Source organism: Chenopodium album, chromosome 1 (genome assembly GCF_948465745.1).
Source record: "Chenopodium album chromosome 1, dcCheAlbu1.1, whole genome shotgun sequence".
In the NCBI taxonomy this organism is placed as follows: Eukaryota; Viridiplantae; Streptophyta; class Magnoliopsida; order Caryophyllales; family Amaranthaceae; genus Chenopodium; species Chenopodium album.
This window is the reverse complement of record NC_137834.1, coordinates 98,404-125,731: the sequence shown is the minus strand read 5'-3', so window position 1 is coordinate 125,731 and position 27,328 is coordinate 98,404. Positions and strand designations below refer to the sequence as shown.

The 27,328-nt window shown below is 37.5% G+C and overlaps 1 protein-coding gene and 1 pseudogene across 1 annotated transcript; both read left to right on the top strand.

Moving 5' to 3' along the window:
• Positions 1-20,240: 20,240 nt before the first annotated feature.
• On the top strand, positions 20,241-20,813 carry LOC145584403 (ethylene-responsive transcription factor ERF022 pseudogene; annotated as a pseudogene).
• Positions 20,814-25,079: 4,266 nt separating this feature from the next.
• Positions 25,080-25,957, top strand: LOC145563653 (uncharacterized). Its single transcript, XM_081624090.1, has 2 exons — positions 25,080-25,292; positions 25,502-25,957. Exons 1-2 carry the CDS (start codon positions 25,080-25,082, stop codon positions 25,955-25,957), a joined length of 669 nt encoding a protein of 222 aa, XP_081480216.1.
• The last annotated feature ends 1,371 nt before the right edge of the window (positions 25,958-27,328 follow it).

Below are 27,328 nucleotides of genomic sequence, written 5' to 3'. Positions count from 1 at the left end.
CTAGATTCTCTTCACAAGACACAAGCATGTATGACTAAACAGTCATTTTTAATTCTATTCTATTACACTGCCTAAAAAAATCTTAATTATTAATTATCAGTAAGAGTGAATGCTAATAAGAGTAAAGTTGTTTTTAACTTGAAATAGAAAGAACAATAAGTAATAATAAGTTTTAACAAGTATAAATGTTTTCAAAAAAAAAAAAAAAAAGTATAAATAATTTAAGTTAAGTAGTAAAAACAATTTGAATTCGACAAAAAAACTTAATTTCAATTAAATAAGTTTAATTCAGTAAGAAATATTCTCTTCACCTTATTTTTACATAACTAAACATATTTTAGATGAAATTAACTTATTTTACTCGGTTGAAGAGCTAAACTTATTTTAGTGATTAATATTAACTTGAGATGAAAAGAACAATGTTTTTTTTACTGCTCTCTAATCTAACCTAAAAGTTTTATTTTCTCTATATATATGGTTTACAAATCTTTATTATTGTTGTAGATGTCGTATGACTATTTATTAAGTTAAGATAATATTATTTATTTATGTCAAAAAAAAAAATAAAAAAAACCTAAAAGTTTTATTTGGTTCAATATTAGTAAATAAAGAGAAAGGGGAGGGAAAAGAAAGGGGAGGAAGGATATTTTATTTTCAACTAGGTAATCCCCTAGCGATGCTCAACTTTTTGAACCAATATATGAGATTTTGATAATTTTTTTTACGCAAACTATTGGGTGCGGGCACTCGCACCCAATAGTTTGTGCAGTTGCTATCCTTTTCTCTTTCTCTCTCCTTCTTCTCTTCCTAATCTTTTCTCTCCTCTGCTCCTCTTTTTTTAGATTAAAATTAAAATCAAAACAGAAATTCACATCAATTATATTGCATAAAACAATCATAAATTAATCAAAATTGTCCTATTTCTTGTCGATTGGTGTTCACGGCGGATTCGATGACAGAAACTACGAAACTGATGAAAAAGCTTAGGCAAATTTGTCAAAAAAAAAACCTCTTTTATAGACCATTTTGCGAAAGAAAAAATCTTTTAAAAGCTTTTTGGCAAAAGAAAACCCAAAGATCAATTTTTGGTGAAGACAACCTGTGCCTCTAATTCACTTCATTAAGCTCTAATTTTTTTCCTAATGACCCTCTAACTCTCACTTGTCATTTAATAATTAAATTAATTAAAAAAAAACTTAAACCACCATCCATCCCTAGTTCCCTACCACCAACAAAAATAAAAAACTTAAACCACCATCCCTACCACCACACCATCTCCCTTTCCCTTTCCCCTTCCCATGGCAGCACCCCCCCAAACCGAGCCGCCCTGAACCGTCGACCGACCTTTCTCCCTTTCCCCTTTACCAAACCCCTGCTGTAACCTACCCCCCTTACCAGATCGGCGACGCAGCAGCGACGAGGGTGAAAAAGAGGGGGGGGGGAAACCGAGTCAAGGAGAACAAGGAAGAGGGAGAAGAATCGTGAGGGTTTAGGGAGGGGGGTTGCAGCGGCGATAAGCGGGAAAGGTAGGAGGGTTGGGTGGCTGTCGAGGTGGGTCGCTGGGAGTTAGGGAGGGAAAAGAGTGAAGGAGTTCTGTCTTCGATAAGTGCAACTACTAGATATATCAAGGATCATTATTATGGAGATAATAAGTTCGTTCTTTTGGGTCGTCATTGTTTGGTGCTAGATATGACAAATGATCTTTGGGCTAGTTAAATAGTCCAAAAGCCAATAGAATGGATCCTATAAGGTCACACAACAAGGGTATTGGATTAAACAAGTAAGAGGCCCATTAATGGGCCTCATGAGATTATGACATACCACATGGAGTGTTGGGCTAGAGGTTTTTGACTAGGCTTAGGAGTTTGGGCTTGACATGGGCTCTTATTTAGAGATATGATCTATAAATAAGATCCATGCCTAGGTGACAGGGTAAAGTCGTATCCCCTAATAAAAAATAATTACCTAAATCACTAACTAAGGTAGATAGGGAAGTAGGGTCGAACTCCACAGGGAAACAGGTCTTTTTAATTCTAATTAATTATTATACTCTAAATTATCTAAGTAACCAATATTTTTAAGTATGAATTCTATACTACGAAGAATAAGTTTAGGGAGAAAAGAATCAATAATAAGGAAACCTAGGGTCACAGGTTCACCAATAATTAATATTCCGGGATAGAACAAAGTAATTAATAATTAACAATGCATAGATAACATGATTAACAGGCTCTCGCAATTTATTAATCAACATAGATCTAACAGGCTCTCGCAATTTACTAGACCTAAGTTCCTATTAAAAATAGCCTTTAATATTAAATCAACATCTGCTCGATTCATCAATTCAATATTGCTAAACATTCACAATCAAATTACATCTGCTCGATTCATAATCTAATTGCAAAGAATTAAAACAATTCAATAGGAAATTATCATGCAATATCAACAATCAATAATAACAAACTATCCCTTCATATTAATTATGGATCCCCATAAACCCTAGAATGGAACTACTCACTGATCATCATAACTAAACCAATCAAGTAAATAATTAAAAGCATAATCAAGAAAACAATTAAAATAGCTGAAATTAAAAAGGGAAGAAATTGTACCAAAATAAATCTGGAATTAAAGGAAGTATTAAGAACAAAAGTTTAGAGAGAATTTAAGAGAGAGAAAAATACTAAGTAGAGAGAGAAAGTCTAAGAAAAGAGGTAAGTAATAATTCCGTACAAAAAACGTATATAAACCTCTCCTAAAACAAGAATTAAAACTAAACTTAATCAGGTCCTAAGAAAACACGCGCCCGATCGGGCCCGCCTTTTTTACAACGCCTTCACTGATGTGCCGCGCCCGATCGAGCTAAGCTCACCCGATCGGGCGCGCCTTTTCCTTGAGGGCACTTATGCGCGCAGCCGCCCGATCGGGCGTATGCTTGCCCGATCGGGCCCGGTCTTCTTCTTCGAGGCTTGAACTTCGATTGGGCTAGATTTCTCGGCCCAATCCATATTTCCTCCCGGGTCTCGAATACTTGGTCCAAATGCCTCGTGATCTAAATTACCGAGCCCTTAATCACCGGCTCTCACCGATCTTGGGCTCCACAAGTGGTCGTGTCCTGCTAGCTTCCGTAGTCGATCCAATAAAGCCCGGAAAAATGCTCCAAGAGTGCAATTTCCTGTAAAATACAACTAAAACTACGAAAACACTAGAACACACAAATTAGTAATAAAAGTGGCCCGAAAGAGCCAAAAACACTACTAATTACGACCACGGGACGGGGATAAAACACTATATAAAACAGACATATCAAACTCCCCCAAGCCAAACCTTTGCTTGTCCCTAAGCAAAGAGCTCATTAATGAACATATAAAACATACTTCACCCCAATAATCAAATCAAAAACCAACGATTCAAGGCAAATCTAGTGAACATGCTTCAACATCAATCAATCTTATTCATCTAATCACCCTTCCTCCCCAACAATTGTCAAGTAGAGCAAACCACAAGAGCATATAGAATTCAAGACTAGTGCTCACACACTCAACTCTCATTTATGTGGCGAGTAAAGAATGTACTCGATCGCTCTCCAACCAACCCCTTTAATGTGAACAATGCCCTCCCAACTCACACTCTCGTGTGTATAAAAACATTGAACGCTCATCCTACTAGTCGACTCGAAATATGCCAAGTCATAACTTGCATTGAAAAACAACACTTTCCCATTTACATAACTTCTATGCACAAGGTCGGAAGGTCTTTAAAGCTTGTAATGTAAGGCTAGGGTAAAGGTAGGATAAATTTGGGATTATGTGAGAGAAAAGCTATGCTAAAAGGGAGCCAAATCCTGATAAACCCATGATAAAAAATAATGATCATACACATCTCCAACATAACCAACTCCAAACAACAATCCACCAAATATACTCCAAACAAAATAAACCATCCCAACACTTACAATTTCACTCATAAGAATATGATAATGTAGAACTTTGAGTGAAAAACAAACTTTGAACTCATTTTTTTTTCTTTTCTTTTTCTTTAGAACAACCTTCAAATAGAACATTTGAGCATTAATTTTTCTCTTTTGCTCTTTGTTTCTTTTTATTTCATATTGGAATCTTCAACTTTGAAACACAACATCAATATTTTCCAATCAAAAATCAAAGAACAATAACTCTTCTTTTATTCCCACATTGTGCAAATAATATGCACACCACAACTCCCTCACCTCACCAACTAATAGCTCCCCCAAGCCAAGCTTGGGACTAGTAACCAATGGGGCTCATATAGGCTTGTAATTTGGCTAAATAAACAATAAAAAGGGCACAAGCAACAACATGGGTAACAAGAAGGGAACAAATGTATCTAAATACTCTGAAGGCTACCTAAAAGAATGAACGCCTTCGTCCTCCTCATGTGCATAATAATAAGTCATGAAACACTACTCATAGTTGCAAATCAATACTCAAATTCATTGACATACCAGGAATTATGGAACTATCACACATTTCCTAACCAAATCAACTAGTCAAGCACTATATTCACAAGTAGTTGGACAAAATTGACGCATGTTAAGGAATCCAAGCAATTAGACTTCAAATCATTACCAACAAATCCACAATATTCATCATTGAATACCAAGAATCAAAACAATTTTTCTCAAGTATGGGGCACAGGGAAGCATGATTTACAATTCATTGGAACGTATTTTTGAATTTTTTTATTTTTCAATTTTTTTGTATTTTTCATATATAAGAAAGCAATAAAAACTACACTAGGAAAGCAAATAAAAACTATACTAGAAAGCAAATAAAGAGAGAAAAGGAAGAGAATTACCAAGTGAAAGAACACCCCCCAAGCCAAATCAAGCAATGCCCTCATTGACTTGAGAGAGTAGCCTACTCCTCATCCTCATCCATCCTCGAATAGCCCCCGCCGTGGCTAGAACCGGCTCCTCCATGGCTAGAGCCACCACCTCCATACCCCGAACCACCTGCATAGTATTTAGGGTCTACATTCCCACCCATACCCCCAAAAGGAGCATCACCCCCATATCCGTGGACCGAAGAGTAGTCCACGTAAGTACCATACGCACCGGGGTGAGAATACTAGCCCTCAACTCTCCCTTGCCCCGTCTCGATGCGGTCTAATTGGCTCTTAAAAGCCGAAAAGTCATATGGGGCATTGGGGTCGACATTGTAATCGACCGAGGAAGTGGGCATGCCATAGGTGAAAGGTGGGGGTGGTTGGTAGTGTGGTGAGTGGTGAATGGGGGAATGGTGGGGTTGTGGTGAGGGATGAGGTGGTTGAACCTCACCTTGACCATTTATCTCGAAAGTATAAGAGGGCTTCCCCCTCTCAAATTTGGTCAAGGCGGGGTTGGGTAAGGTAAAGGCTTGGTCTCTCCTACCCGATTGTTGGTGGACTATCCACCAAGTATCACTCCCCACAGGTTGCACCCAGTTCAAACCCCCTAAATAGGGTAGGTCCATGAGGTTCGATCCCACAACTTTCCTATGCCCATCCGGGTTCCAACCTAGGTGTTTCCTAGCAATGTGGGTCACTAACCCCCCAAAGTAAATAGGTGCCCTAGACCTACTAGCCTCGGCCGCATTGGCCGCCCTTTGGAAGTGATTGGCTATCCTATGGGGTATTTTCAATTTTTCAGCATTAGGAATTATATAGGATGCCAATAGTTCCAATTCATCTCTCCTAACATTTGCCGGTTCATGCCTCCCAAAAATAGTGAGGCCGGCAAATCTTTGCCAAAGTTTTGGGACGGGATGTTGAATCCACGTCCATTTGGCATGCTGGAGGTTCACTAAATCCTCCCCAGTTAGCCTCTTATAGACCACGGCGGTGTGGTCTTGAGAGGGCTCAATAGGTTTATCCGAATTTAAATCAAACAACTTTCCAAATTCTTTAAGAGTTAGTCTCACATCGTTGTTTAATAATCGGAATTGTACATGAGTGATTAGTGCATTCATTTTAATAACATTAAAACTTGAGATAAATTCCAATGTTAAATAATCATATGTATCATGGCACATTTGAAAAAAACCACTCATGCCTATACCTTTGAATAATTTTTCCACATATTTATCTAGGCCTAACCTAACTAATGTGGGATGATGAATAAAACGGGTAGAGAGTACCTGACGATCGATGAGGTTGACCATCCTAACCCGTTGCTCCTCCGAGGTAATGACAACCTCCTCCCATCCCAGAATTTGAAGATCCGGGTTGATTGTTGGTTGTGGTGCCCTCGAGCTCTCACCCCTTTGGTTCCTTGAACGCTTTGAGGCCATTTTCTTGTAAAATAGTGGCAAATTGGAGGTTTCTCTCTCTTAGGGTTTGAGAAAATTTGAGAGAAAATAGGGGAAAATTAGTGTAGATTGTAGAGGAGGATGAGGGGAGATGGAATATGTAAGAATTTTTGAGTTTGGATGGAAGAATTGGAGGAGATCTTGGATTGAAGTGTAAGTTGAAGGTTTGAAAATGGAGGTTTTAGAGAGATAAAGTGAAATGAAGAAGATGAAATAAGGAGAAAGTGAGGAAAGAAAGAAGAGAAAAGAAAATAAAAGGGGGACGGGCTGATGGCGCGCCCGATCGGGCGAAAGTGGGAATTTCCAGAACTCAAGTTGCGCGCCCGATCGGGCGAGCTTCGCCCGATCGGGCGCGAACGCGAAGAAATTTTCGCCCTTTGCTCGCCCGACATATCTTTTCCTTCTCACCCGATTTTCCAAAAAAAGCGCCCGATCGGGCGAAAATAGCCTCTGAATTCAACCTTGCTTGCGCGCCCGATCGGGCGAAAATGGTTCCGATTTCTAGCTTGCTTGCACGCCCGATCGGGCTGCGTCGCCCGATCGGGCGAATTTGCTGCTGAATTCTGGGTTGCTTGCGCGCCCGATCGGGCGAGCCTCGCCTGATCGGGCCCGAGCAACCCTTTTTCTCCGATTTCTTTTCTTCTTCAAATTTTTTCAAAGTCTTTATACCTGTCAAATTCATACCTGTACAACAACACTTAAAACTGGTGAAATATCACTCTCCTCGCCTCTCTAAAAAAAACAAAAATAAGGAAAAATGAAAAACTAGCCTAGAAAGCATGAAATACGGGTTGCCTCCCGCAAAGCGCTGGTTTATCTAGGTCCCGCACGACCTTCTTACCACCTTGAAGCTCATGTTGGAAGTGGAGTTAGGAGAGTCTCCTCCACATCTCTAATGGTAGCACCTTCATGATACACTTTCAACCTTTGGCCATTTACCTTAAACTCTTCACCTTTGTCATTCACCAACTCCACCGAACCAAATTTGTTCACCTTTGTGACAGTGAAGGGACCGGACCACCTAGACTTCAACTTTCCTGGGAAAATCTTCAATCTAGAATTAAAGAGAAGAACCTTATCACCCGGTGCAAACTCTCTTGGTAAGATCCTCTTGTCATGCCACTTCTTGGTCTTCTCCTTGTAGATCCGCGCACTATCATATGCCGACAATCTAAACTCATCCAACTCATTGAGTTGAAGAAGTCTCTTCTTACCCGCGGCCTTAGAATCCATATTAAGCTCTTTGATCGCCCAAAAGGCTTTGTACTCGAATTCTACGGGAAGATGACATGCCTTACCATAAACCAATCTATAAGGTGAAGTACCAATCGGTGTCTTAAATGCTGTTCGGTATGCCCAAAGTGTGTCATCAAGATTCATGCTCCAATCTTTCCTTGACTTGGATACTACCTTTTCTAGGATCGCCTTGATTTCCCTATTAGAGACCTCAACTTGACCACTAGTTTGAGGGTGGTAACTAAGCCCTGTTCTATGATATACGCCATACTTCTTAAGGAGGTTATCCAATTGTTTTTCATGGAAGTGGGTACCCCCATCACTAATAATAGCTCGTGGAACACCAAACCTGGGAAATATGATCTTCTTGAAAAGCTTGATGACTATCTTAGAATCGTTTGTTGGTGAAGCTATGGCTTCTACCCACTTGGACACATAATCGACGGCTACAAGTATGTAACAATTCCCATTGGAAGATGGGAACGGCCCCATATAATCGATACCCCAAACATCAAATATTTCAACTTCGAAAATCCCAGTTTGGGGCATCTCATGCCTCCGCGAAATGTTGCCAGTCCTCTGGCAAGAGTCACAAGCCTGCACAAAAGTGTTAGCATCTTTAAACATAGTAGGCCAAAAGAAGCCTGACTCATTGATCTTGGCCACCGTTTTAGTGGGGCCATGATGTCCACCGTAGGATGAAGTATGACAACTGGTAAGGACGCCGTGAACCTCCCATTCGGGAACACACCTGCGAAATAATCCATTTGCACACTCACGAAACAAAAAAGGATCATCCCAAAAATAATGTTTAACATCATAAAGGAATTTCTTTTTCTGTTGGTAGGACAAGTCAGGAGGTAGAGTACCACCCACTATATAATTAGCAAAATCAGCATACCAAGGGTGATGCTCTACAACTGCATACAGGTTGTCATAAGGGAAAGAATCATCTATAGGTAAAGAATCCTTACCCTCATCATACCTGATACGTGACAAGTGGTCTGCCACTACGTTCTCTGCTCCCTTTTTATCTTTTATTTCTATGTTGAAATCTTGGAGCAGGAGAACCCACCGGAGTAGCCTTGGCTTTGATTCCGCCTTGGCTATCAGGTATTTCAATGCTGCATGATCAGTAAAAACAATAACTTTAGAACCAACTAGATATGACCTAAATTTTTCTAAAGCATAAATAACAGCAAGAAACTCCTTTTCTGTGGTGGCATAGTTGACTTGGGCTTCATCCAAGGTTTTGCTAGCATAATAAATAGCATGCAAAACCTTGTCCTTCCTCTGTCCGAGCACGGCTCCTAGTGCAAAGTCGCTTGCATCACACATGATCTCGAAAGGAAGGTTCCAATCGGGGGCACATATGATGGGTGCCGATATCAAAGCCTGCTTAATCCTGTTAAAAGCCTCAAGACACTCGTCAGTAAAAATAAATGGGGCATCCTTGAGCAAAAGTTGTGTCAGTGGTTTAGCAATTTTTGAAAAATCTTTGATAAAGCGGCGATAAAACCCCGCATGACCCAAGAAGCTTCTAACTCCCTTAACATTGACTGGGGGAGGTAATTGCTCAATCACTGATATTTTAGCCCTGTCTACTTGTATGCCCTTATCAGATACAATATGGCCAAGGACTACTCCCTCTGTCACCATAAAGTGACATTTTTCCCAATTAAGGACCAAGTTGCACTCTTCACATCTTTTCAAAATTTTAGCGAGATTAATTAAGCATGAATCAAATGAAGAACCATATACGCTAAAATCATCCATAAAGACCTCCATAATAGACTCTATGAAATCAGAAAAAATACTCATCATGCAACGTTGAAAGGTAGCGGGTGCATTACATAAACCAAAGGGCATTCTACGATATGCAAAAGTGCCATAAGGGCATGTGAAGGTAGTCTTTTCCTGATCTTCAGGGTGAATCGGAATTTGGAAAAATCCCGAATACCCGTCCAAATAGAAAAAGAATTTGTGATTGGCTAACCTCTCAAGCATTTGATCTATAAAGGGAAGAGGGAAGTGATCCTTTTTAGTGGCGATATTTAATCTACGATAGTCTATGCACATACGCCACCCTGTTACAGTTCTAGTGGGAATTAATTCATTTTTTTCATTTGTTATCACAGTAATCCCACCCTTCTTCGGTACTACCTGCACAGGACTTACCCACTTGGAGTCAGAGATAGGATAGATAATACCTGCATCAAGTAATTTCATCACCTCCTTCTTGACTACTTCCTGCATGTTGGGATTTAATCTTCGTTGGGGTTGAATGCAGGGCTTGTAATTTTCCTCTAGATGAATCCTGTGCATGCAAAAATCAGGGCTAATACCCTTGAGATCATCAATACTGTACCCTATAGCCTTCTTATGGGTTTTGAGGACCCCTAGAAGTTGGGAAGATTGTAGGTCAGTGAGTGTAGTACTGATGATCACGGGGTGTAGTTCCTGTTCATCGAGAAAAACATATTTTAAATGAGAAGGGAGAGGTTTTAGCTCAGGTTTCTTGACCTCTGCAGGTTTTGATTCCTGAACTAAATTTACTACCTTCATTGTCTCCTTGGGGCTTAACTATTCTAAGGAAAGAGCCTTTTCAATATCCTGTACCTCATTACCCCAAACGTTTGCATTGTCGCTAGATAAATTCCCGCAGAGAACTTCCTCTAAGGGATCCTTCGCAAGAACCTGTGGCAAGCTATCATCACAAATATCGTCCATTATATCAATTGTATCAATGTAGCAACAATTTTCCTCTAACATAGGCCCTTTCAAAACCTTCCCTAAATTAAAGGTAACATTATCGTCACCTACAGAAAGGGTTAGTTTACCATTTTTCACATCAATAATCGCTCCTGCAGTGTGGAGGAAAGGCCTACCTAATATAATGGGTATTTGTGTGTCCTCTGCCATGTCTAAAACAACAAAATCAACAGGAATAAAAAATTTTCCAACTCTGACAGGTACGTCCTCTAAAATACCTAAGGGGTATTTTACCGAACGATCTGCCATTTACAAAGTTATATTAGTAATTTTTAAGTCTCCCATATTTAATTTAGCGTAGATAGATGATGGCATGACACTGACACTGGCACCCAAATCACACAGAGCTTTATCAATAAAAACATTCCCAATGTGACAAGGGATAGAAAAACTACCGGGATCCTTTAATTTAGGAGGGGATTTATTTTGCAAATAAGCGCTACACTCCTCCGTGAAAGCTAAAATTTCTACTTCATTAAAGGCCCTTTTCCTAGTCAGAATGTCTTTCATGAATTTAGCATAAGCAGGTACTTGAGTGATTAAATCAGTGAAAGGAACTGTTACCTGCAGGTTTTTCACAACATCTAAAAACTTACCGAATTGTTTATCAAGCTTATTCTTCAGTTGTCTATTAGGGAATGGAAGCTTGATAACTGGGCTCTGCACATCTCCTCCCTTATCCTGCGATTTACCCTGCACAGAAACATTAGTAGGGTTAGTATCTATTTGTAGCCCTGCAGGGCTAGCAGGATTACCGTTTGGTATAGAGGAATCTAGATCAGGAACTGGTCTATCTTCCTTTGGCATAGGAGGTTCATCATAATGTGAACCACTCCTTAGAGTGATTGCATTAGCATGATCTGTAGGATGGATAGGTTGTGATGGTAGAGCTCCCTGCTGACGGGATTGTAGGGTAGATGAAAGTTGTGCAATTTGATTGTCCATGATTTTATTATGGGCTAGGATAGAATCAATTTGCGCATCCCTACTCTCCATATGCTTTTGCATATTGGCAAGCATTGCTCTAATTTCTGTCATGGTAGGGTCGGAAGATGATGAGGGTGGTGCTTGGCTTTTCTGGCCGGCATTAGGATGATAATATTTTTGCTGTGGTGGTGTTTGCTGTTGTGGTTGTTGTGGAGGTGGAGGATTTTGTACATTAGTACTCCGGTATGAAAGATAAGGATGATTTTTATAACCGGCATTGTAGGAGTTGGAATAGGGGTTATTTTGCCTATAGGTTTGAAAGGCATTAACTTGTTCCATAGAGCTCCTACAATCTTGCTCCCAATGACCTACAATTCCACAATTTTCACAAAAAGCTTCATGGTTAGCAACAGCAGAAACATTAGCTATAGAGTTAGGAGCAGCAGTAAGATTATCTAATTTTTGACAAATAGATGTTAATTGAGCTTGCAAAAAGGATACGGAATCAACATTATGTTTTCCTTTATTTCCAAACCCCCTCGGATTCCCATATTGGGAATTGTGTATTGCCATGTCTTCGATAACCTGTCCTGCATCATCCACATTTAAATTCATAAACCTCCCACTAGCAGCCGAATCTAGTACTGATCTAGAAGAATTTCCAAGTCCATTATAAAATGCTTGGATCAATTGCCATTGTGCTAGATTGTGGTGGGGGCACTCTCTCTGTAGATCCTTGAACCTCTCCCAAGCCTCATATAATGTTTCGTCGGCCTCTTGAGCGAAGTTCTGAATAGCACTCCTTAGCACCGCTGTTCTCTCTGCAGGATAATATTTATTATAGAAATTCAAAGCAAGAGTTTCCCAGTTAGGAATACCAAGTGCAGTTCTATTCAAACCATTAAACCATAATTTTGCTTTGCCACATAATGAAAAGGGAAAAAGAATCTCCCAGATTTGGTCTTGCGTGACCCCGGCTTGTCTAATTAATGGTGTTACAATATTGGCAGAAATCTGCGATGTGAAGATTGGGATCTTCACCCTTAGCTCCGCTGAACTGCTTTCTCTCTATCATAGTGATAAATTAGGGCTTGATCTCAAATTGAACTCCATCTAGAGCCGGAGTGGGAGTAAGGTGCGGGAAATCTGTGAGTTTCGGTTGCGAATAATCACTGAGTTTCTTCTGGGCCGTCATCTCTGATTCTGAATCTGAAGGAATATCTGTGTCACTAGAATCAGGGGGAGGATCTCTTCGATCGTTGTCCTCCTCAGAACCCGCCAGAATTTGTCTATAAAGTCTCCTTTGCCTATGAAAAGAACGCTCGATCTCAGGATCAAAAGGGATGTCACCTGATCTGGAACACCTGGGCATAAACAAAGAACTAAAGACAAATATGAGATTTGCCTCAAAGAACTAATGTTCTCTGAGGCAAAAAGGGGGGATAATCTAGACTACAAAAATATAATCAGAAAATAAAAATAAAACCGTTTCCCCGGCAACGGCGCCAAATTTTGACAGGGTAAAGTCGTATCCCCTAATAAAAAATAATTACCTAAATCACTAACTAAGGTAGATAGGGAAGTAGGGTCGAACTCCACAGGGAAACAGGTCTTTTTAATTCTAATTAATTATTATACTCTAAATTATCTAAGTAACCAATATTTTTAAGTATGAATTCTATACTACGAAGAATAAGTTTAGGGAGAAAAGAATCAATAATAAGGAAACCTAGGGTCACAGGTTCACCAATAATTAATATTCCGGGATAGAACAAAGTAATTAATAATTAACAATGCATAGATAACATGATTAACAGGCTCTCGCAATTTATTAATCAACATAGATCTAACAGGCTCTCGCAATTTACTAGACCTAAGTTCCTATTAAAAATAGCCTTTAATATTAAATCAACATCTGCTCGATTCATCAATTCAATATTGCTAAACATTCACAATCAAATTACATCTGCTCGATTCATAATCTAATTGCAAAGAATTAAAACAATTCAATAGGAAATTATCATGCAATATCAACAATCAATAATAACAAACTATCCCTTCATATTAATTATGGATCCCCATAAACCCTAGAATGGAACTACTCACTGATCATCATAACTAAACCAATCAAGTAAATAATTAAAAGCATAATCAAGAAAACAATTAAAATAGCTGAAATTAAAAAGGGAAGAAATTGTACCAAAATAAATCTGGAATTAAAGGAAGTATTAAGAACAAAAGTTTAGAGAGAATTTAAGAGAGAGAAAAATACTAAGTAGAGAGAGAAAGTCTAAGAAAAGAGGTAAGTAATAATTCCGTACAAAAAACGTATATAAACCTCTCCTAAAACAAGAATTAAAACTAAACTTAATCAGGTCCTAAGAAAACACGCGCCCGATCGGGCGAAGGGCCGCCCGATCGGGCCCGCCTTTTTTACAACGCCTTCACTGATGTGCCGCGCCCGATCGAGCTAAGCTCACCCGATCGGGCGCGCCTTTTCCTTGAGGGCACTTATGAGCGCAGTCGCCCGATCGGGCGTATGCTTGCCCGATCAGGCCCGGTCTTCTTTTTCGAGGCTTGAACTTCGATTGGGCTAGATTTCTCGGCCCAATCCATATTTCCTCCCGGGTCTCGAATACTTGGTCCAAATGCCTCGTGATCTAAATTACCGAGCCCTTAATCACCGGCTCTCACCGATCTTGGGCTCCAAAAGTGGTCGTGTCCTTCTAGCTTCCGTAGTCGATCCAATAAAGCCCGGGAAAATGCTCCAAGAGTGCAATTTCCTGTAAAATACAACTAAAACTACGAAAACACTAGAACACACAAATTAGTAATAAAAGTGGCCCGGAAGAGCCAAAAACACTACTAATTACGACCACGGGACGGGGATAAAACACTATATAAAACAGACATATCACTAGGGTTGACATAAGTCACAATTAACAGTCAGTCAATTGTGAAACAAGGCAACCAATATTCCAAACCCTAATCCATCTCTCTCTCCTCCCCTTCACGTCTGTACGGCCGGCCACCTTGGTGGCGTGTGTGGTGCTTGTTCATGGTGGTTTGTGGTTAGTTTGTATCTCTCTTCTCCGTTGAAGGTTGATTGAAGGGTTCAATCACAACTAACTAGCATTAGTGGAGGTTTAATCTGTACCCATGGACCAAGTAGAGGAATCACATGTAGGGTTCCTATTCTCCTTATTGTTCTTGCTCGATCATACGTCGAATCACTCTACAAAGGTATTAATTCTAATTCTTTATGTGTTATGTATGATCTTGGGATTAGGTGCTATATGAATATGATTCATGTTTTCTGCAATCATACCTATAAACTCCTACAGTGGTATCAGTTAGCCTATGCATGTACATATATTGAATATTAATTCTTTGATAGTCCACAATTTTAATTCAATTAGGAGGGAGAATAATTTAATTATGGTTCAATCTTTATATTAAATGAGATTTAATTTTTGAAATTGTTTAAATATGATTTAAATTGCTCAATTATTCTAGCAAAATCCGATTAAAGCCCTAGAATTTTCGATAATTGTGATTGAAATAAAGCCCTAAATTTTGATTTTGTGCTTAATTTTGATAATTTTTGAATATTTATGCTTCATAAATTTAATTAAATTGATTTGTTACATAAAATATCAATTTTTTTTGTATAATCAATAATTTGATTTAAGAGTTAAATTAAATTTGAATTAATTTTGTGAAAAACCCTAGATTTGAAATTGAATTATGAATTTGATTTCAAAATTGAATTAGGCATAAGTGTTGTGTTTTAATTCAAAAGACCAAATTTAATCTAATTTTACAAAGGTTGTTTAATTAGATTAATCTAAAAAAAAAAAAGAAACAAAACAAAAAAAAGAAAAAGAATCAATTTTTGGAGGGCCAGCCATGGCTGAGTGGACGAACCACCGTCAGGTGGCCACGACGGCTACCCAGGTGGTTGAAAGAGGGGTAGTGAGAGCGGAGGCATCTTTAAGGTCATGGCTCATCAATTTAAAGATTATATGATAATCATGTTCACTTTTAATATACTAAGTAATTTAACATGTTCACTTTTTAATGCTAAATGTTCTTTTTTATTTTACGTGTCCATTATTATATTACCAAATGTTCATTTTTTTACGTGTTCATATTTTTTTACTAAATGTTCATATTACATAACCTGTTGCAGCTATCCTAGCTGCACTAGAGTGCAGCCAAGATTTATTAGTATAAAATATATTCTTAGGCTTCAGCCATCAGCTTAACCTTTTGGTTAAGATGATCCGTTGACATGATATCAAAGTCGGCATGAGAAGGGCCCATGCTCCATCCACATTTCAAGCCTTACGGGCTATTGTGCATGTGAAGAGATGTGATGGAGTATAAATTATATATCCGAGACTTAATTATCAACTTAAGTTTTGGTTGAGATGATCCGTTAACTATAACTCTATACTAAATCAGGGATTTTTTTTTTTTTTTTTTTTTTTTGTTATTTAAATAACCAACCCCCCTAAAAAGTTAGAATCCCGCCCAAAACTTCACAATATATATATATTATCCCCGTGCGATGCACGGTTTTAATAAAAAAAAATTAAAATAGAACTCGTATATACTAATATAAAAGAGATTTCTTAAATAAAATACAGTTTGAATATTTTAGGAAATGTTTGGACGTTTGAATATTAGTGTTAAGAAATTGAAGAGAGAGAATGATAGATCTTAGTTGCTATTCAATTTACGAGACTTTGATTTTCTATATTAAAGTCGTTGAAAGAACTTACTTAGCTTGTTTACGAAGTATCACATAAAAGGGAAAAATATCAGTTTTTTTTTTATTTATTTTTTATTTTTTTAAAAAAAACTATCACAAAAAAAATGACATCATCAATGGTTTTAAGTGGGAAATTTTTTTATAAGAAAGCGACACATATACACTTTTGAGAAGAGATGATGTCAGCAATGTTTTGTTTTAGTAATAGTTAATAGATATATATTAATATACACAAAGATTCTCTCATGCTCACTATGTAACGTTTTCATTATTTATTATAATTTTAATTATACTCAGTGGCAGATCTAGGAATTGTACCTAGGGGGTTCGAACTTCATTAAACACCCGATGTCCGAATGCACGGATATAAATCGGGTATTCAAGTATAAAATAGAGTGTTCAAATAAATACTAATACACAAGTACACAATAAAATGAGTTCAAATTTTAGTAAAATTGCGAAATAGAATGATCATATACAATAATTCATAAATTTAAAGTTTAAACTGGCTCATTTGGAACAGGGATTGATGTTTAAGTATTCATACTAGCCTCTTAGTGACTCCGGGACTGGTTTGAAGTTATGGCTCCTTACTTTCAGGCTACAATGTTTACATTTAGCAATTAAATCTGGAACTGATTCACGACATCTGCTTTTGAAAGAAATTTTGAAACATAAAACTTTGTTTCTTATAGATTCTTATTTTATGATGTTTGTTTTGAAGAAAAAAAATATTAAATCAACGTATTTACATGTGCTCAAAGAGATAAGAGATGAAACATAAAAATTAAATATTAAAAAAAATAAAATTTAAATCACGACATTTACATTTTTTTTTTTTTTGTTTGTTTTTGTTTTTGTGTGTGTGTGTTGCTATTTTCTAAGTTAGGTTGTTCATTTTATTGAGAATACTACTGAGGATGGCATGGTTGGCTACTAAGGATAGGGGAAAAAAGACAAAAAAGTAAAAAAAAAAAAAAAAAAAAAAACACTTAAAATGTGTCTTGGTAGACTCGAACTCAGGCCAAGACCTGCTGCCCAACTCTACACTAACCTATCCAACTAAGCTACGCACTGCACAAAACATTGTATATAATTGTTTCAAATAATATTTATCTACTTTTTCTGTTTTTTTTTTTTAAAAAAAAATAAAATTCCCATTTTTTTCCGGATCTCAGTTGAACCCCCGTTGGATCCGCCCCTAATTATACTACTGTATTATATCTACATTGGAAATATACACTCTCTCTCATAATTAGGGATAGCAGAGATAACACCCAATATTACATATTTACATGTAAAATTCTACTAATTTAAGTTGGTTAAAGACTAAAAATTCTACAATGTCATTCTTAAAAAATGACACCATAATATGCTGATGTGGCGAAATATAATTGGCCGATATTTTGTATTTTAAGTTTTATTTTGAATTATTTTTAAGGTCCATAATATATTAAAAATTAAAAATTGTATTTATATTATGTATTCTTATACATGTATTTTGTAAGAAATACTTAATCAAAATTATAAAAATCCCTTTGTGTCCCTGCCTTTTCACCACCAACAACAAGCCTGCAACCCAACAACCACTACTGCCGCACCACCTAGCAGCAAAACAACAATCACCTCCAACCGCCGGACAACAGAGCAGCCACCAGTAGCCCTATCGGCTTTTGCTGCTCCACCCACCGCAATGCTACAATATAGTAGCCCAGTCTGCTGCATCCTTCAGCCCCGCAATCACCACCACGCACCCAACTTCAACCGCAAAGCAGCACCATTTTCGTCACCAACGCAACCACCACCTTCAACTCACGCCACTTCAATTAACCAACACCAAAACGCAGCAATTGCAACAATACCTCCAATCCACCATCAATTACATCAATTTATTACCCAATTACAATAAGTTCGGCCTCCAATCGCAGCAACAATTGCCACCTTCAATTCACGCTCCACCAATAGCACCAAAACACAGCACCAATTGCGACAATTAGAACTTCAATCCATCGTCAATTACATCAATTTGTCACCTAATTACAACAATTTCGGCCTCCAACCGCAGCAACAACCACCACCTTCAATCCACGCTTCACCAACAACATTAAAACACAACAACTATTATAGAACCTCCCATCCACCAACAATTACAGCAATTCACCACTCAATTACAACAATTCGCCACTCAATTACAACAATTCCGGCCTTCAATAGCAAAAACCATGAAGCCACAAGGTACGCTCAGGGAAGAAAATTCGATAATAATTTGTTTAAAAAAAAAAATTAAATACTATAACTATGTATTTTTGTAAAAAATACATGTATTTATAATAATACATACATGTATAGTATAATTTGTCTTTTAAAAATAAATATAAAATTGACCAACGATAACATGCCACGTCAGCGTGTTATGGTGTCATTTTTTGAAAAATGACACAGTAGAATCATTCGTTAAAGACTTAAAGTATTTGATATTTGTTGTAAAAAAAAATGTACACCCTCCGTCCCTTTTTTACATTTATGTTTTCCTTTTTGGGTATTTCAAAATTACATTCCTACTTTTCGTTTTTAGTAAGTAAATTTTTACCTAATATTCCAAATTATCCTTATTTTTCTGTTTTGTAATTAATGCTTTCTCTATTTTCTCATTGTTATTTTCTCATTCTCATTCTTATTAATGCCTTAAAAAATTCAGAATCCATGTGTATTACTTTAGATGAATATAATTGGTCGTTAACTACAAGAAAAATCTCTTTTCGTAGTGATTATTTCGTAGCGATTGTACATTCGCTACAATATGCAAGTATGTTTGTGAAATAATTAAGGATGTCGTATCATTTTTACAATCGCCATGGTTTTCCCATATAAAATCGATACGGAAAACATAATAATACATATCCACACTATTTTTACACATTTATATAATTTTGAGAAATCGTATCATTTACAATCGCTAGTAAATCCTAAAAATCGATACGAAAAGTCTTTTCAACACTAGATATATAAATATTGTTTGACAAAGAATATATAAAATATGTCATAGCTTATTGGTGAAACATTTAATATAAGAGTTTGAGGTTGCATGTTCGAATCTTGTAAACGTATCGATTATTGAGGCCAACCCCAGCGATATTGAAAACCACTACTAAACGCTAAGGCAACGGGGGATATTGTATCGAATGACCATTCGTTGGGAAAGCCTTTTGTTGCAATTACAATCGATACTAAAGGTTAAAAAAAATCGCTACGAAAAGGTTATTTTCTTGTAGTGGCTTTTATTTTTCACCAAAAAAATGTTATTGCTCCTTTTTCTTTTCAAATGATTGATGACATGTGTATCAATAAATATTATTCAATTTTTATTTTACTCAATGATATCAATAAATGTCTTGTGATTCCCATTGTACTTTGTTTTTTATTATTTGTTTTATTCAAAGTTTCTTAATTTCCATGTAATTTTAGAAATAGGAATGTAAAAAAGGAATGGAGGGACTATTTGGTAGCAGGGGATAAAAAAAACATTACATCAAAGTATCAGCTTTGAAAAGAGTAAAACTTTTTGGGATTATTGATACATTGTTCTTCTATTTACCTGGACTAGATAACTTATGGCCCACACAAGTAGGATATGAGTATGGTATACTAGTGAGTAGTAACTAGTTTATTAATGGATTAGTAGGTCCAAGCTTTGTTCCTCTTCCGCCACTTAAGATTAAACCGCGTCTTCAACAGGATACCTTATTTTCTTTTTTATTCCCATGTCCTTGGTGCTTCAAAAGTTCATAAGACTCACTAATATATCTTAATCTTTGTTATGATTCACGCATTTGTACATTTTTAACCCTTAAACATGTATAGAACACTAAAAATCAAAGATATTTTTCGACGTCAATGTCCAATTGGTTGCCAGAAGAATGCCATACATCTATAACCCAATGTTGAAAAAAAATAATCTGCTAAAATGACATACTAAACCTGCAATTGCTAGGAAGGTCACTCTGTAATTGTTAGAGGTACATAGATTAATTAGTGCCCCACATTTAAGCTCCACTGACTAAGATGATCATTTTACAAAAGCTTGAGTAACGATGTATGTATGGATCTCTCTCTCTCTCTCTATATATATATGAGTTCGAGTCATTGTTTTATATGTTGATAATTTGTATAAAAAAACTTAGTCTAAAAACTAATTACTTTTTATGGAAGATAGCAACTCTTATGTTCGATCGAGAGGTGGCATTGCTTCACAATACAGGGGAGTAAGGAAAAGGAAATGGGGTAAGTGGGTGACAGAGATACGCGAGCCAGGGAAGAAGACGAGGATATGGTTGGGGAGTTTCGACACCCAAGAGATGGCAGCCATTGCATACGACGTAGCTGCATTTCATCTCAGAGGGCGTGGTGCTGTCCTCAACTTTCCAGAGCTGGCAGATGAGTTACCTTGTCCTGCCAGCTCTAGAGCAGAGGATATTCGCAGAGCGGCTCAGGATGCTGCAGCCGCCCTGCAAGCAAGGGGTTGTATAAACCCCTATAACATGCAGGCTGCACAGGCGACTGCCCAACCCTCGTATGCCTCCTCCTCGTCCCCAATGAGGGTTGGGCTGTCGCCTATGCAAATTCAAGCTATCAACGAGTCTCCCTTGGAGTCACCACAAATGTGGTCTACCATGACAGACACTCAAATGATCGATGACTCTTTCTTCTATAACAATGATTTTGAAGCGGTTCGAGGTTGGGAGGATGAAGTTCCGGACGACTCACTATGGGATTAACTAATTCTTACCTCGTGCATACACCAAGCAAAAGATATATGGTTGAGGTGGAAATTGCAAATTTTTGAGCTATCCACTGATTTCAATATAACAATTACTAGTACTATTTTTGATTCGATATTGGTTCATTCAATTGATATTTGGTTATCGCTAATTTATACATTGGTTTGTACTGATCAAATGATTGCGTTATTTTCATGCAACGCTCGATTTGCTGTTGCATGAAGTCATGAACTAATAACCAGAAGATGTTTTCTGGTTGATATCATATTATATTCCCGGAGTGCTTTGTTTAAAATTATTAGTGGTTTGTGTTTAATTATAACATCTTAAGTTATCATAATCTATTCTAATTTAATTATTTTTCAAAGTGTGACTCATTGTATTTTTTTTTAGTGGTATACTTTTGAAACGTGTTAGTTCCATTATTGTACTGTACTTTCCTCTTATGGTAATAATATCGTTGTAGTAAAAAATGTTATCTTATACATAATTTAGGAAAAATTGCCACCATTATTCCTAATTTTGCTTCATCCGTCGATATTAATCTCAACTTCTATTTATTTCCTATCACTCTCAAATTTGCACCCTATTAATTTTTATCACCCCCAACTGATCATCCAACCTAATATAATAGGTTACAACACACTTGTCGGCGTATAATTTGCTTTAAACAAAATTTAAATTTTTTTATAAAACAAACAAAAAAACCCAAAAACCACTCATGCCCAGCTCGTTGCCACCACGACCACCCTAACCTCTTCCCCCTAGCGCCGACAGCCGTTAGAATCCTTCCTCTCCCCCGGTGTTGGCGCTTCCTCGACCACCTCCCCTTTTCTCCTTCGATTACCATGAAATCCAGTAAAAATCCACCATTCTCCGTTCCTTCTGTTGCTCTAGTGGTGGCGGTTGCTGCAACTATTGCTGGCTGCTACTAGATCTGATGTCGCGCTTGCAGCCACCACTCTCCCGCTCCTTTTACTACTAGACTAGTTGGTGGTTACCCATCCCCTCTCCCGCTCTTTCCAGCCCTGAACAACGCAACCCATCCCCTTTCCCGGCCACGACCATCAAAACCCACCCATCTCCAAGTCCCACAGCCCTAAACCGTCCAAAACGAAACCCCTTTCCCTAAAACGGCCACGAAATCAGCCACTAATGGCCAAAATCGGCCAGTAAAGGGTTGAAATCAACCATTGAGCCCCAACATCGGCCAATTTCGCCCATTTGTGGCCAATTTTGGAGGTCGCTTTTGGGGAGAGGGGGTTGTTTTTTAAGTGGGGAAATGACTGTTTAGGGTTGGGATAGGTTTTCCAATAGTCATGGGCTAGGAAGGGAGGGCGTGTGCATCAGAGGTGGGGTAGGTGTCGGGCTGCACTGTGCTGCCGGTGGTGGTGGTGTGTTGGTTGTGTTAGTTTTAGGGATTTTATTTTATTTTTTACATTTTTCTTTTGTTTTTATTTTCTCTTTTTTTCAACCAATTAAATATTAAAAAAAATCTAACTCACAAAACCTGATTAACTAATTGCAGGTCATATGGGGATGACAAAAATTAATAGGGTGCAAAGTTGGGAGTGATAGGGAATAAACTGAACTTGAGATTAATATCGGCGAACGGAGCAAAGTTGAGATTAATGGTGGCAATTTTTCCTATAATTTACGAGTGTTTTTATAACTTCTCACCAATTTCCTCCAAAACTCCAATCTTTTTTTTTTTTTTTTTTTTTAAAAAAAAAAGGAAGTCATTTGCAGGTTAATGACAAAAAAAAAAAAAAAAAAAAAAAAAAAAAAAAAAAAAACTATAACTTTCACTATCACCATTTTCTTCATTCTTCATTCTTCATTCTAATTATAAACCAAATAATTAAAATGAACCAACTATATTATGACACGTGTCATGATTTAATCCTAATGACTTACAGAGTTCACGACCGTTAGTCATTAATGACATTCGCTGAATTTTTTAAAAGCTTGGTGACATTTAGTGAATTCAAGAAAAATTCATGGCATTTAGTGAATATTTTAAAAAACTCAATGGCATTTAGTGAAATTGATATTATTATTAACAGTGCGAATGAATGTACGGAGTTATTTATTTATTTTAGAACAAATTTTTTTTTCTTTATTGATAGAAGGTTAAAATAAGCAAATAGTTAATGCTGAGTGCAGAGAGAGAAGAACTAGGGTTGTCGAGTGAAGAAAATGATGACCTTCTTCAAAGGTCAAATAAGAAATTCAAGAGGGGTAATGATAGTTTGTTACATTAGAATTCAAGAAACGTAGGTGAAAATGAAGAAATGGCTATGGGGACCGAGGAAATAGGGAAGGTTGTCCACCAAAATTCCTTGTATTGGAAAGCAACAAAAGGCTTTTTAGGAACTTTGAACCCTTTGTATGATGAGTACTCTGGAGGGGATGAGGAAATATCGGATGATGAAATCCCTGATGATGAGAAATGTCCGACTATCCTTCTCTGAGAAGAGAAGACTTCGTCTGCCATGGAAAAATTCACTTATTATTAAGCTTTTTGAAAAAAAAATTAAGGTATGAAGTGCTAATAAGAAGATTGCGCTTGAAATGGAGCCTGAAGGGAGACATTGCGCTGACTAATGTGGGGTGTGCATATTACATTGTCCGCTTCAATAACATGGATGATTATGACTATGTCTTAACTCAGGGCCCTTGGATTATAGGGGATACCTATTTAACTACCCGCAAATGGGTTCCAAACTTCATTCTTGATGAAGAATCGATTAAGAAATTGACGGCGTGGGTAAGAATTCCAAATTTATCGGTGGAATATTTTGATAACAGTTTCTTGCATAAAATTGGATCTAAGATAGGTTGAGTGATTCGAATCGACAAACACACTGAGTCCAAGAACAGAGGGCAATTTGTTAGGTTCAGTATAGAGGTTGACCTTACCAAGCCATTACTTGCTAAGTTCAGATAGAATGGTCGTATTTGGAGGATCAAATATGAAGGGTTGAGACTCATATGTTTCAAGTGTGGTAAATTGGGACGTAAAGATGATCAATGTGATACTTTTGAGTTAAATTCTAATGAAGCAAAAGTGTCGAATGCTTTTGAGAATGACTTGATCGTGCATAATGCCCCTAGGCCAGAAGAACAAGACCCCTGTGGTGCATGGATGATTGTCCAAAGATCTTTAAGGAAGACAGGTGGAAAGGAGAATGCTAATTAGTTAGGGAAGAACATAGTTCACGTGTCAATCATCGGGGAGTAACCAAGGCTCCCAAAGTGACAAGTCAATGGGTGCCTTGAGGTTCGAGTGAAAACCATAATGGCAAAACGAATGAGAAAGCCTCAAGTTCGACTCTAGGTTTGATATCCTTGAAGTAGAGGATATTAATGAACAAGAACAGAAAATTATTCCAAGAAATCCTACAAAGGAGATTGATATGGAAAAGATCTCGGGGAATATTTCCCCTAAGATTAGCAGTGTGAATTTAGGAAAATATCAAGATATGGCAGTGGAAGAAATCCATCAAGAAAAGATCTCGATTGAATCTAAGGAGCTTGATGTGTTAAATAAGGCTACAATTAATCTTGGTGACTCTTCTCAATTGGAAAAGAATTCGAATGGCAATAATGATTTGTTAATGGGCAATAGGATGTTTTTTAAGGAAATATATTTAAGGAAATATATTTTTTCTAGTCGACAAAGATAAGGAGGAAGGTCATAGAATTACCTTTAATTTCCAAAAATAAGGATTATAAGCCTTTCATAAATAGATATATAAAAAGAGATAATAGTAATAATAAATCTCTTTCCTTAAAAAGTTCCTTTAATTTCCTTACTCCAAGCAGGTATTTTGGGAAAGAGAATATGTATGAAATAGCTTCGATTACTCCTTCAGCATTGAGACCCAAAGTTGTTGAGAGTGATAGCAATTCAGATTCTTTGAGTGTGCAACAACATGAATCCGATCAATGTTCCAGTGAGCCTGCTGGAAGCTCGAATCCCCCCATCATACGATGCCTTCATAGACTACAACACGGAGGGTCAGACGATAGTAACCAGCCATCCCCTGGTGAACATGGTGCTTTTTCAAGTGAATTCATACATGTCACCGGAACACAATCCACCTGACTTAATGGCTACGTTTCAGATTTCAATCAGGACGCTGGGTCCCCTGAAAGCGCTGATGGAAGCGTATTTATATCTTCTGCCTAATGTTCCCTTGAACGTTTATGATCAATATCCTTAATTTCCTAATTTTAATATATATGTCGATCAAAATAATGGTTTGGAATATGCAAGGAGTTGGTAATAAAGTGTCGATCATTAAGGAGTTGGTTCATATAAAAAATCCCACTATTCTTGCCCTTGTGGAGACCCATATCAGCGGAGCTCAAGCTCAAAGCATTTGTGATAGGATTGGCTTTTCGGGTCAAATGAGGGTGGAGGGTCAAGGCTTTGTTGGTGGAATTCGGCAATTCTGGAGGGCAGAATTGGTAACTGTTACAAAATATATGGAAGCCATTCTCAACAACTTACTGTAGAATTGAAATTAAGAAAATTGGTGATGCGCCATGGTTGTTCTTGGCTATATATACAAGTCCAGATTCTGCTCTTTGGAAGCAATTATGGAAGCTTTAGAGCAAATTAAAAGAAATTGTAATGGGCCATGGTTAATGGTTGGAGATTTTAATGAAACTAGTAGTATGAAGGAAAGGAATGGTGTGGTTTGCTAAGAGATGTGCGGCGTTGTAGTAACTTTGCGGAGTGGAATGCCAACAATGAACTTATTGACCTTGGTTTTTCGGGTTTGGAGAATACATGGTTTAGAGGTACTAAGCCCGAAACTTTTAAATCTGCTAGATTAGACCGTGGATTGGTGAATGTTGATTGGAGGGTTCGTTTCGATGAGGTAGCTTTAAGAAATTTACCAAAATCTAAGAGTGATCACTGCCCTATCCTTATTAGCACGAATGATTTTACTCGTATTCCTACTGCTATTAAACCTTTTCGATTTCAAGCGACGTGGATGAGTCATGAAAGATTTGATGAATTTATTAAAGCTAAATGGGAAAATAGTGTGCCACTTATCTCGTTTCTCAAGCAGTTTGCAGATTTTCTTGCAGATTGGAACAAAGAAGTTTTCCATAACATATTTTGAAAGAAGTCACAATTTTTGGCAAGGCTTGAAGGTATTCAAAAGAAGCTTGCGTTGGGGAGAGATAGGCATATTATTAATCTTAAAGCTACCCTTCGGCGTGAAATGGATTATGTGCTCGATCAGGAAGGGTGTTATGGTTTCAAAAATCAAGAGTTGAGGCTATTCGTGATGAGGATAGAAACACAAACGAGATATTTTCACCTGCCAACTATTATGAGAAGACGAAGAAATCATATTGAGACCTTGCAAGATGGAGATGGGAACTGGATTCAATGCCTTGATCGTGTGAAATCTATGGTAGTGAAATTTTGGAGCAATTTATTCTAAGAGGAAGTTGCTCCATTTGCAAGGGAAAAGTTGCTGACTGATCAATTTCCCTATATTGAGGCTCCGAATTGGAGTGTTATCTTTGCCCTTTCGCAGAATGTGAAATTAAGAGGGCTCTTATAGGAATGAAACTAGGGATGGCAACTTAATCCGAGTTCGATTCGAATCCGATCCGATCCGAAGGAAAAAATCCGATTCGAATCCGTTTAAAATTAGTCCGAATCCGAATCCGAATCCGGTAAAATAGATCCGAATCCGAATAGGAGGTGGATCGGACTTGGACTCTGCGCAAAGTCCGATGGAGTCTGATCCGAGTCCGAATCCGAGAGTATAAGCATATTCTCTATAACTTGGGACAATTATTTGCTTGTTTTATAGCAAAATTTTGTTATGTAATTATAATTTGAATATGTCATGTTTATACTTTAATTGGTATGACAATACAATCAATTATAGGTATATGACATTACAAAAAATAAAAATAAAAAAAGTAATCGGATCATTTCGGAGGTCCGTATAAACGGACCGGATTCGGATCCGAAAATTACGAGTCGGATCAGATTCGGACTTTTCGGATCCGAGTCCAGGATCCGTTTACTAAACGGATCGGATTCGGGTTTAGCCACATCCGACCCGAATCCGATCCGTTGCCATTCCTAAATGAAACCGTTCAAAGCACCTGGGCCTAACAGTTTTCAACCCCTCTTTTATCAGCATTATTGGGATTTAGTAGCTCCGAGTGTGATCAATCTAGTCAAGAATGTGTTGGAGGGCAGAGCATTTCTAGAGGGGTTGAATGAATTCCGTCCTATTGGGTTATGTAACATCACATATAAAATTGTAACTAAGGTGATTGTTAACAGGTTGAAACCTCTTCTTTTGACTCTTATTTCCCCCACTCAATGTAGCTTCGTCCCGCAAAGACAAATTACGGATAATATTATTATTGTTCAAGAGATGCTACATACTAGTCTCTTCGGAGACATCTGATAAAATTGAAACGATACAGAAAAGAGATGCTGCATAATATGAGACACAAGCAAG